At 39.2% G+C, this 13,290-nt stretch overlaps 1 protein-coding gene across 2 annotated transcripts in view; it reads left to right on the forward strand.

Moving 5' to 3' along the window:
• The window catches only part of LOC149238874 (UBX domain-containing protein), a 129,884-nt gene that overhangs the window by 18,070 nt on the left and 98,524 nt on the right, over positions 1–13,290 (forward strand). The window contains exons 3-4 of one of the 2 annotated variants that reach the window (XM_089373212.1): positions 2,107–2,231; positions 2,446–2,529. In XM_089373212.1, coding sequence (XP_089229338.1) covers positions 2,107–2,231; positions 2,446–2,529 — 209 coding nt within the window. Of the gene's footprint in view, positions 1–2,088; positions 2,232–2,445; positions 2,530–13,290 lie in introns of both variants that reach the window. The other variant, XM_089373213.1, reaches the window with a different exon arrangement.

Below are 13,290 nucleotides of genomic sequence, written 5' to 3' on the forward strand. Positions count from 1 at the left end.
GCTCTCTTGGTCACGGGGTTTGACCTAGAAGCCATGGAGTATGGTTGGGGAGATTGGCTCAGTAAGCATCAAGGCCTAGATTGCTCCCTCGGTCATATGTTTTTGACCATATTGCGATGGTGTTTGGCTAGTGGGTTAAGCTTGTGCCTTATTGCATTGGGTAGGTATTTACCATTCATGACATGTGACGATGTGGGAATGGTAAATTGGCCCAAGGTTTCACCATGGGTGACCTAGGCTTGGAGGGTTGAGAATACCTCCCTTGGTGAAAGGGAGTATTAATGTTATAAACATCAAGGCCTGGATTGCTCTCTTAGGTCATGGGGTTTGATCGAGAAAGCATGATTTATGGTTGGAGAGATTGGCTCAATAAGCATCAAAGCCTAGATTGCTCCCTTGGTCATGGGGTTTGACCTAGAAGCCATGGAGTTTGGATGGGGAGATTGGCTCAGTAAGCATCAAGGCCTAGGTTGTTCCCCCGGTTATATATTTTTGACCATATTGCCATGGTGTTTGGCTAGTGGGTTAAGCTTGTGCCTTATTGCATCGGGCAGGTGTTTACCATTCATGACATGCGACGACGTGGGAATGGTAAATGGGCCCCACGTTTCACCATGGGTCAGGTGGGGTTCCTGACATATCTGCGAGTGACGACTTGTTGAGATGGTGACCTAGGATTAGTGGGTGACTAGTTCCTCCTTTGAGGCTAATGTAGGATGCTTTCCTAATGGTCGTGGTATTGAACATGAGGTGGATGGATTCATCAACATAGCAGAGCTCTTCGACCTTTTCTTGGAATATTGACATTTTCAACAAGAGAATGTTTGTGGAAGTCATTATGAATACCCCCTAGCTAAGAGGACCTTTTCGATGAGTCCTTAATGTGTCAACTCTCTCTTGGTCGCTATAAGGACCTTTTCGTTTAGCCTCTACGTCAACTCTCTCCTAGCAGCCATTTGATTGTTCGACGACACTTATGGCAGCTGAGCTTTTCTATCCCTGTGCGTACGACTATTCTATACCTCTTACATGTATCTGTGGCTCCTGTGCAATTGTGCTTGGCTGTTGGCATTGTCGTATGATGATTGTGGTTGCGGCTCCTCTTGGTTGCTAGTGGCGATTGGCTTGGCAACTACTGGCCGGCCCTCAATGCTTCCACTGTACTCCCTTCCGACCCTCAAAGTGATTGATGGTTGAGATTAGACCTCAAAATCACTTGAGATCAACGGTTTAGATTCATCTAATTCACTAATGCAAATAACCTTTGCATTTCATTAGATTAACTCACTTCATGTTATAAAAGTCAATTACTTTAAAGATTAAATCAATTGATAAGGTTAAAGGGTCAAATAGGCGACTTCCACATGCTTAGATACATAGGCCTGTGCAGAAGTACCTGCCCGAGCTACAAGCATCAACAACATAGGAGTCATTTTCTTGATCTTTCAAAGGTATTATCTTGAAACTGTTTGGCATGGGTGGACACTTTTTGCTGTTTCCTTTTTATCCATGTTGGAACTTGGCACCTGCTTTGGTCTCATTATGTTTGAGTTTGTTTTAGTATGTAACTTATGTGCTTTACACAAGATTGGAATGTGATATTCATATTTCGAATACGACTAATGTCCTGGTGTTAGAAAGCTTCCTATATTCTAATGATAATAGGATCCTTTTAGAGTGTTTAAGGGATTTGACTCAACTAGTACTTCTAGACGAGACTTCTATTCTCTGGATTAATCACAACACTATATAATTAATTCCATGTTTTTAAGAAAATTATCACCTGAATGTTCCTGTCTATTCTCTTTTGTTGGTTTAACCATGAGGGCAGGTTCTCATGATAGTAAGGTCTATGTAGAGTGTTGAAGGAATTTGATTCGCCTATAATTAAACTATTTTTATCCACTTGCAAGTACCTCTAAACCAACTTTCATCTTATGCACTGTTCAGAACTCTATTAAATTCATGTGTTATTAAGAATATTAGTATCTGAATACTCTGTTTTATTTTATAGGTTGAACCATAAGTATGTGTTCATGTTTGAGAAATTGTTTTTCTTCTAATTCATCTTTTTAAAATTGTTCTCAGTAAGGCCACTTTTTGCAGGCAACCAACTGGCAGCTAGAGGAAGCAATACAGCTATTCTATGCTGATAATGAAGGTGGAGCTGGGACACCTTTAACTGTTCCATCAGAAAGTGGTTCTCAGGCATCTCCACCAGCTCAAAACATGTGAGTCTGAAAAACAGCTTATGTTTTGAATACATTCATTATCTATTGGTCTGTATGAACAATTTTTCATTTATGGTATATATCATACTCTGTCAAATAATAAATATTCATTTATATTTGCTTGTGTTCATACTTGAACATTGAATGTTCATTCTTTGTTATTCTTTCTCATATTGGGTTTGCATTCTTGATACTAGACATTTTTTCATGACAGGCAAAACAATACAGCGGGTGAATATGTACGTCCACCATTACCTGTTAAGAGGGAAGCATTGTACGATGATGTTTTCCAATATAGGTTGGTTACACCTTCTCTGTCTACTTCAATTGTTTTGCGGAGGCCTTTTCTGTATTCTTTTTCTCTTTGGTGGATTTTGTTAGCTGAGATGGATGATAGACATTTTAATATTTCTGCAAGGATATTTTCGTAGAAGACCACGTGTTTTATTTCTGTCACACTTCATCGCCAAATCCTGGGACCACATCAATGGTTCATTGGACTGGTGTATCCTTTATTTTTGAAGTCTGGAATTCCACTAAATCCACCTAAAGTTTAAACAATCATTTGCCATGTCCTTTCATTGATTTTACTAAATCCATTTATATGCAATACAACTGCCATCAGCTTTCGTTGAACGCATTGTAGGATTCAGCTTGATAGGTGGAGCATTCCAACTAACGTACCCTTTTTGTTGGAGATTTATTTTAGATTCTGATTAGAAGATAGTGTTCTTATTTGTTTCAAAATTATCATCTTCTGCCTCATCCAAATTCTGAGCAAGATTGTTACGTTCGCTCATCCTTATTTTACGTGTCAATTGCTTGGGCCCTACGATCCCAATCCCCATGGCCTGACTTCCCACAATAAAAACATGTTCCTCCCTTTTTAGTGCTACCATTGCCTTGTTTTTCTGATTTGCTTTTACCTTTGCCAGAGAAAAGATGTTCCCCATTTTCTTGATCATTCTCATGATTCTCTTTTTCCATAAGAGATGAAATCATGGTTTCCATGGACTGATGGAATATTACTTTGAATACGATGTTGTTGTATCTTGGGAGTACTGTGTTTAATAAAACTGCTTTGGCTCTGTCTTCTTCTGCTGGCTGTTGTATGAGTGTCTTTTAAAAAAAATAATCTTTTAAAAACACAATTTTTAGGCAAGAGCTAAGAAGAAAATGCATAGAAGAATCAACCTGAAACACTAATAAAGTCCCCAAGGAGAGGAATACGACCACTCTCCAACCATGATTCAAATTGAGGAAATACCTCTCTTCAAATGAGGAGGTTTAAACTCCTTTAAAATAAAATAAGATTTTTTTTTTTATGAAAGATTTAGTCTAAAAAGAGTAAGTCTAATCTAACTTTAAAGAAGGTTAAGTGGACAAAGCCACATGTGCAATGATCCATATATGATGAGGCCCCAGTGTCCCTGTCTAAGGTTTTGCTACCTTTGACCAGGTCTGACTAGCTGTAGAAACGGCTGGCAGAAAAATTAAAAATCTGACTAGGTTAAGGTGGCCCTTGGAGTGACTTGGAAAATCTGCACCAGCTGCTCCATCCACCACTGAGTGAGTCCAGATTTGAACCTGCAGCAATCAGATGAGCTGGAGATATTCCCTGGATTCGAACCCTAGACCACCCTGAAACATGAAAGGGCTTGATACGGGGTTGTCCTGTTCGTGCTCAAAAACCCTCGTCCTTCGCCACCAAGTTGCTCGAGTGCTGACATCTGCCCCAGCTTGGATTCCTGTTATGTCTTGGGAGTTGGGACTATGGCAATAGCTGCAACTTCTTCGACAGCCTCTAGGACTTCCATATGTGTGCATTAGCAAGAAGCAAAATGAAGTGCTCCTCATAAGAATCCGACCACGCTGATTTTGAAGGTTCTTTGAAAATCTCTGTGCATCCAAAATGTCTACTTACTTCTGCAAGGTGAAGTATCATTTGTCCACGTGCTGCCCTTTCATCATAAACCTTGAGCAGACCATTTCCCCGGATTGCACATGGTAGCCTGACCCTATTTGAGATTGGTTTGTTTTTAAATATCTTAAAAAATCTTGTACAGCTTGCACCAACACCATGCACCATCAAGTTAATGAAGTGTAAAACTCCACTCACAGGCTGAACAACAAAACCCAAACAAGCTGTCCCAAGACCCTGTATAAAACCAATAATGCCATGTTCTCTGGCACTTGCCCAGGGCTTGGTCAACACTCCAGAGATGCCAAATGCCACACCTAGTGCTAAAGCTTCAGTGCCCTGTAAAATACCATCTTCAACTCCCGTAGTTCTTCTAGTTGAACCCTGATTTGTGCGCAGCTGAAGAAACTGTCCGTCACTGGAAAGGTCAGCAAATCCTTTATTCAGTTGCTAAAGTTGAGCTTGTCATCCCCAGCACATCTACTCCAAAAAGCAATTGGAAAATATTATGCATCAAGTCTCTCTGAATTTGGTTTGAACAGCACATATTTTACTTGTACTGGGCTTATTATATCAGCAAATCCTGTATCATGTGATGCAGATTGAGTACTGTGTAATGGAAGCATCACAACAATAACTGCTCCACAAATGACCTGATCTTTGCATATGAAGAGGAGCCTCAATTTGTATTGGACAACGAGAGTTTATCAAGCCAATTACAACTATGATTTTGATCCAGCAGGGTATCATCTGGTGCACCAATGTGTCTTATTTCACATCATCCACTATATTTTAATCTTCCCCGTGAAGCAACAAAGCTGTTCATAAAATAATCTAAGTTACCGGAAACGCCATCCTGAACTTGTAGAAATGCCGTTCCAAGTTTCCGAAATGAAAACGAATATAAAATATGAACCGGCAGATCCGAAAATGGAAATGTTTCTAGGGGTTTTAAATTTCATTGGATCTGTTTCTGGAAACGGATCCACCCTTAACAGGTGAAAAAAACTCTGGGAACCACAAGTTAATTTGCATCCCCAAGTCGGGCCCGCCTCTTAAGACTTAACCTATCATGCGATCCGCCTTGTTTATTTTCATGAACCTATCGCCTTGGTTATTTTCGTTCGACCAACACTATTGATGATCAGAGAGTGCATCTCCCAATGTTGCACTAATCGTTATCGGGATAATATTGGTGCGAGGAAAAAATCGTAATAATCGGGAAAAAATCGGTAATAATCGGGAAAAAATCGTTTGGTACAAAGATATTCATTTTTTTTCGATCTTTTTAATATCTAAACCATCTACAACATAAAATAAATACATTGACACATAAATATGATAAAATAACTAATATATAAGATGTTTAATATCATTTCTAGTGCTAAAATCACACATAATAGTGAATCATGTCCTGAATAGTAAGTCCCGACTCCCGAGTCTCAACTCAACCTCAAAATATCAACAAAAAATATAATAATGTATCTCATATCATGAGTCATAATGTCATATACAATGAAATGAACCAAATAACTAAAGTCTAATACTACTGATTTCCTTTGCCCCTCTAGATGTAGATGTCGGTGGAGTTGGCAGGCCACAGTAGACTATGGAGTCTGCCGTGCTCTAGAAGCTGAAGAACTAGGAGCTACAGGAGATAGACCACGTCCTCTACTTGTGACATGGGTAGCTTGGGTCATCTCCTCCTCCTCAAATATATATATATATATATATTTGTTCTTCTTTGTTATCCATGATTTAAAAATCGCGATTTTTCCGAAAATATCGGGCAAATTTTTTTTATTTTATTTTATTTTTATTTTTATTTTTTTCCCGAGTACTAAGCGCGATTTTATATTTTTTGTTGAAAATATCGCGATTATACGATAATATCGCGATTTTAGCAACACTGCATCTATGATCTACCCCTTCATGTTTATTGAGGGCTTTGATGTGTTGAAGGAAATGTAACTAGGTTCGGTCTTCATAAATGTACTTTTGATATTTGTATTTAATCAAGAAAAGAAATATTATTTTTGTAATATATGTCAATGAGTTTCTTGGTCATTGAAATAGGTCTAGCACTATTTAAAGTGCTATAGGTGAGGCAAATAGTAAAAAGAATAAGTTGAAGACCTTAAGGGCATGTTATACCTTGTATGTATATGTATTATGGTCAAGAGAATGCCTCCAAGCAAAGTCAAAAGCATTCTCCAAGCTATGACGTCCCTGAAAGAAGAAATCCGAAGCATAAGAGCAGTCCTCAAGTCGGCCTACAATCAGTTGATAAGTCGGCCTACATACAGTTGACAAGTCGGCCTAAATGGAGGGACAGACCTCTATATATAGAGGCTGTCCACTCCTCTATAACGCATTCATTCAAGCTCTGAAATTAGTGAAGAGACAAGTGAAGAAAAGGAAGTGAAAGGGAAGTCTATAGGGTCTTCAAGGGCAGCGAGGAAGAAGTATATAGAACTGAAGTTAAGGAGATCATTTCTGGGGCAGCTACAACCACACGTGCGAAGTTAAGGAAGGCTGCCTGCGGTTATGACAGCAGTCACTAACAGCTCACCATATCTCATTGTTTAGGGCTCAATCCAAGCCTACAAGACCACTCTCTCAAGCGAAGGATCAAGGAGGAAAAGCGAAGGTAAGAGGGCTGTTCTAAGGCCCATTACAGTCACACGTGCGAGGGAAAAGGAGGTTGCCTCTACTGTCATAACAACCCTCCCATTACAGTCATCCAAGTTAGTTGATTGGTGAAGAGAAGAAAGGAACCATCATAGGAAAATGGTCTCATCAAAGGTCTCTTCTCTAGAGCAAGTGCAACAAGGTTTACTAACAAGTTGAAAGAAAAATGAAGTGTTGGAAGGAGGAGGACAAAGTGCCAGAAGAAGGAAGTGTTGGGGATCAAAGTGCAGAAAGGAGAAAGGGCTTGACTTGTGCTTGGAGGATCTCTTTGTCAGGGGTCTAGGGTTTGGCATTGATCAATAGAAGCTTCAATAAGAGAAATTCACTAAAGGGTTTTATTCTCAAGAGAAGAGAGGTTTTGGCCTTGTCAGAGAGCCAACATCTTGTGTTCTTGTTTTTATGTTTTGGTATCAGTTTGATAAAGTACACACATATGCAAAGAAGAAGAATAAGCTAATAAGGAAAAGTAAAAAATACTCCACAAATTGTTATCAACGTAACGAAGAATCACACTACACTACATTGCCCTAGATTTTTCAACATGGTATTAGAGTTAAGGTGACACATCAAGGAAAGGGCAACTCAAGAACACTCATCAAGAAGAAGCATCTACAAGGTTGAAGCATCAAGCCTAGAAGTCTCAATCACTTCAAGGACAAGAAGGATCTACAATCCATCATTCATCAAGGAGGTCTACAAAGCTAGAAAAAGAGCCTTACATAAAGGCACCTACAAAGAAGAACAGATTGAAGCAAGACCTACACCAAGGCACAGGTCATCAAGCAAATCTCATCATCTAGCAAGTCCACTTGGAGAAGGTAGCTTGAAGAACATCAAAATTCAAGGAAGACAAGCCATCAAGCCTTCAAGGAGGAAGCAAATCCATTACATCTCAAAATCTATCAAGTAAGTACATGCCCCCTTCTGAATTTAAATCAATGTCTTTTTGCAAGGAAAGCAATAAATTGGTAGGTACCAATAACTTTATTGCATGGAAGAAGAGGACTAATCTACTTCTCAAGGAGAATGAACTCCTAGAACATGTCAAAGGGAATATCACTGTCCCTGCTAAGGAACAAACTCAAGCTGTAGCCAAGTACACTAAGGATGAGACAAGAGCCCAAAGGATTCTGATAGAATCAATCAAAGACTCTCTCATCCCCTCTGTAGACTGTAGTACTCAGTGCGCTCTACCTGAGGATTGGGGCAACTTCACATCAAGCATATATGCCAAGAAGGAAGCAACCACTCTCATGAAATGTGGTCTCTATGCACGACAAAGGAAACCAGACTCGAGGCAAAAGAAGATGTGGGATCAAAGGAGCAAGCATTTGCTACCATGGCCAAGAGAAAGGGTAAATTTGACAAGTTTTGGTCCACGAAGAACAAACAATAAAGACATGTCCAAAATCCAATGTTTTGGATGCCAAGAATATGGACACTACAAAAGGAATTGTCCTAAGCTTAAGCAGGACAACAACAACAAAGGGAAGAAGCTCACATAACTCAAGAGATGACAGATGAAGGAAAGAAGAAAAAGAAGGAAGACTCTCCGGAGCTCTACTATGACTAGGTCAAACTCTTTACTTCTAGACTTATTTCAAAGTTTTGAGTAGGATAGGAGCATATAGGAATAAATTAAAATTGCATGGCTAGAAACATCCTCTAGAATCTAGCAGCATGATGTACATAGAGTTCTAGATACTCATGAAGATGTAGCATTTATGATAAGAACAAAAATGCATGAGTAGAAATATCTTCTAGAATATAGGAGCATGGTAGATATAGCTCAAGATATTCATGAAGAAGAAGCATACCTAGTATAGGACCTCATCCACGATGAAAGAAAAAATTGATCATGATTAAGAATCTTAGAAGACCTCCATCATCAAAGGAAAATAAACATTTGCAAGGCAAGGATCTTTAAGATCCTATGATGGAATCTTCAAAAGAAGGTTCATGAACCAAGGCAGATGTCTCATTGGGAATCCCATTCATGGGATTCAAGAAAAGGATGATATGCAGGCAAGCTAAGATGAAGCAAGAAGGGCCACACCAAAGGATGATCAAAGGAGAATCAAGATGAGGTATGTATGCATCAAAGTTTAGTCATGTTATTATTTGTATATTATTGAGTCATGGGAATAGTTCTATAACATGATCAAGTATGAGATAATCTCTTTCACCAAGGACATGCTCGAAGGCATGTTCTACAATGCTATGAAGGTCAACAAAAGAATATGCTCACATAAGTAGCACAAGATTGCTGACTAAGAAGCAAGAAGAAACAATGGCAAGTCCAGAAAGCAAGCAATGAAGGAATGCTCTCACAAGAAGCATTAGATTGTTGACCTATCTATCTGAGAAGAAGCAAATGTAGAAAGAGATCAAGCATGTGAAGAACACCATGATCACTGATAATCACTATCTGGCAAATGCTTTGAAGATATCTCCCGAAAGAAGGCAGGACAACTTTGATAAAGAAAGAAAGGGTCCTTGATACCTATGAAGGCCTTGGAGATATGAAAGATGAAGATAATTGATTCTACTCTACGAAGATGTTGTGATGAATAAGCCATCCAACAAAAGAAAAAGCAATGTTGAAGCAATATGATGATGAAGTCATAATGGACTACTAGGTCAAAGCATGTAAACAAGCGAGTACAACGAAGCATCCATGAGAAGAATATTCCAAAGCATGGACAAGATGACAAAGGAGTAGCCAAGATGACAAGAAAAAATGATGTATGACATGAAAGCCACTTTCCATGAGGCAAGCAATGACATGACAAACCAGGGAGGAAAGTGATTGATGGATGGTGCCCTACCTAGAAGAAGATCGAACAAAGACTTCATAACATCAAGAAAGGAAGGAGATCAAGCAGCTGAAGGACCCATTAAGAAGAAGCTGCTGATGAAGGAAAGAGTCCCCAGTTAAGAGGGAGCTCTGATAGGTCCCTGACCAAGAGGGAGTTTTGGATCACCCCTGATTAAAAAGGAGTGACAATTGTGTTTTTCATTTCATGGGTCATGCACTAGACCAGGACTAACAATCGTAAGTCTAGATGAAGGCCATGAATGGAAAAGTAGACACAAGATAGACACAACATTCTTGTCTTCACTTGGGAAGAAAGAATGGGAGGATTAGGTAATCATCTCGCATCTGATACTCTTTGAGAATGTGTAGGGCATCCAAGACAAGAGTAGGAAAGAGGACCAATATTCTTTGAGGGCTGGGAACCCAAGATAAGAATAATCCTAGAAGGTCATACTCGGAAAGCACTCAGGCGGGTATGTACCTTGAGAGACAATGATGAAGGTGTCTATAAATCATTGGTCTTGCCAGCATTGTAGCTCATGGTCTCGTAGAGAGACAGAGCTGTTAGTTAAGGCCCTGCCCTGCACTATGACAATGCTGATGGATATGATGCTATACTAGATGAATTGCTAATCCGGTTTCTCTTATGTGAATTTTTCAAGATTGATAATAGCCAAACACCTTGTAATGTTGTATGAATACCTCCCTAGTTAAGAGGGAGTGTTTAAGGAAATGTAACTAGGTTCGGTCTTCATAAATGTACTTTTGATATTTGTATTTAATCAAGAAAAAATATTATTTTTATAATATATGTCAATGAGTTTCTTGCTCATTGAAATAGGTTTAACACTATTTAAAGTGCTATAAGTGAGTCAAATAGTCAAAAGAATAAGTTGAAGACCTTAAGGGCATGTTATACCTTGTATGTATATGTATTATGGTCAAGAGAATACCTCCAAGCAAAGTCACAAGCATCCTCCAAGCTACGACATCCCTGAAAGAAGAAATCTGAAGCATAAAAGCAGTCCTCAAGTTGGCCTACAATCAGTTGACAAGTCGGCCTACATACAGTTGACAAGTCGACCTAAATGGAGGGATGGACCTCTATATATAGAGGTTGTCCACTCCTCTATAACGCATTCATTCAAGCTCTGAAATTAGCGAAGAGACAAACAAAGAAAATGAAGTGAAAGGGGAATCTATAGGGTCTTCAAGGGCAGCAAGGAAGAAGTATATAGAACCGAAGTTAAGGATATCATTTTTGGGGCAGCTACAACCACACGTGCGAAGTTAAGGATGGCTGCCTGCGGTTATGACAACAGTCACTAACAGCTCACCATATCTCATTGTCGAGGGCTCAATCCAAGCCTACAAGACCACTCTCACAAGCGAAGGATCAAGGAGGAAAAGCGAAGGTAAGAGGGCTGTTCTAAGGCCCATTACAGTCACACGTGCGAGGGAAAAGGACGCTGCCTCTGTTGTCATAACAACCCTCCCATTATAGTCATCCAAGTTAGTTGATTGGTGAAGAGAAGAAAGGAACCATCATAGGAAAAGTGTCTCATCAAGGGTCTCTTCTCTAGAGTAAGTGCAACAAGGTTTACTAACAAGTTGAAAGAAAACGAAGTGCTGGAAGGAGGAGGACAAAGTGCTGGAAGAAGGAAGTGTCGGGGATCAAAGTGCAGAAAGGAGAAATGGCTTGACTTGTGCTTGGAGGATCTCTTTGTCAAGGGTCTAGGGTTTGGCATTGATCAATAGAAGCTTCAATAAGAGAAATTCATGAAAGGGTTTTCCTCTCAAGGGAAGAGAGGTTTTGGCCCTGTCAGAGAGCCAACATCTTGTGTTCTCGTTTTTATGTTTTGGCAGCAGTTTGATAAAGTACACACATATGCACTAATAATAAGAAGAAGAAGAATAAGCTAATAAGGAAAAGTAAAAAATACTTCACAAATTGTTATCAAAGTAACAAAGAACCACACTACACTACTTTGCGATAGATTTTTCAACATGATGGGGAACCTTGCTATCACTTTGCTTCTAGTTCTAGGTCGGCTCGATGTGTACATTTTATGCTTGACATGGCTTTTTTATTTGCAATTTTGCACATAATTTTCTTAACTTCTATTTGATAGTTTCCTTTTTGGTAAAGTAGTGATAGAAGTCACTTTTGTATTTTGATGGTATTTTGCTATGCATTATTTAGTTGAGTGCATTGTTGTTTATCATTTGTAGGCTATGCATTATTTAGTTGAGTGCATTGTTTTCTATCATTTGTAGGCTATGCATTATTTAGTTGAGTGCATTGTTGTTTATCATTTGTAGGTTTCCCATATTGCCTAGTCAACATAAAAATGTGCAGGATCTCATAACCTATTTAGTAACTTGACCTACATAAAATAAATTGGAAGTGGATAATGAATGGACAATCTAATGCATTCGTTTGAAGTAAAGCTGAATTAATGGCTATGCTCATGTATCTATTTGGAATCAGTTCCATGGTTCGGCACCTCTGTATGGCTGCAGGGTTTACATTTGGTCACAATTACAAATAGATGGCCTTGATCAGGATCTCATAACCTATTTAGTGACGTGACCTACATAAAATAAATTGGAAGTGGATTATGAATGGAAAATCTAATGCATTCGTTTGAAGTAAAGCTGAATTAATGGCTATGCTCATGTATCTATTTGGAATCAGTTCCATGGTTGGGCACCTATGAATGGCTGCAGGGTTTACATTTGGTTACAATTACAAATAGATGGCCTTGATGCCACATGGACTTCTGCTACATGGTGAGTCACAAGACATAGGACTGTTAAATGAATTGCAAGGAAGTTCCATAAAAAATGAATTATATATATTATATAAATAAACTTTATCGTACTATAGGATTCCAACAATAATGGAGATAATAAATTATTTTTATTTTGAGAGAAGTGAGGTGATCAACAATCATGGCAAGGGGAGATGACATGCTGAATTGATGATGATGATTTCTTTATGTTGAATTCATGATGATGATTATGTATTTTTAAATATAGAATCTAGATTCTAAAGACTAAAAGATGAATAGTAATATGAAATTTTTATTGTCATATATATATATATATGTCATTTCCTTGCTGTATCGTATGTAGATTTTTTTGAAAATTTGCCGTATCCGTTTCAAAACCCAACAGGGGAAACCTTCAGTCAAAAGTTAAAACCTAAGTTGCAGGAAACGTAGCCGCAGGCTTGTAGGTGATATGGCCGCAGATCTAAGAAGCCCTAATCCGCAACTAGAAGAGCCCTAATCCACAGCTAAATGGAGCCCTAATACGCAACAAAGGGAAGGCCCTAATCCCCAGCTAAAGGAAGCCCTACGCTGCCCTACCTAAGGGTGGTATGAAGATGCCCTAGCCGCAGCAAGAAAGGATCAAGAAGAGGACAGTTTGCTGGGTTGATTTGCGGACTGTCCTAGGACTGTATGAGGGCTATCAAGACAAGTCTGAGTTGTTGTTCAAGGGCCGAGTTGCTGGGTAGTGAGGGCCAAAGAACTAGAGGGACAAAACGTTGAAGAAGAAGGTGTGTTTGGGCATGCATAGGGACTGTCTCATGACAGTGCTAGGCCGCAGGCCTTAGCACACAG

This window comes from Pinus tabuliformis, chromosome 8 (assembly GCF_031772625.1).
Source record: "Pinus tabuliformis cultivar Carrire ecotype Pingquan chromosome 8, CPIR1, whole genome shotgun sequence".
Classification (NCBI taxonomy): Eukaryota; Viridiplantae; Streptophyta; class Pinopsida; order Pinales; family Pinaceae; genus Pinus; species Pinus tabuliformis.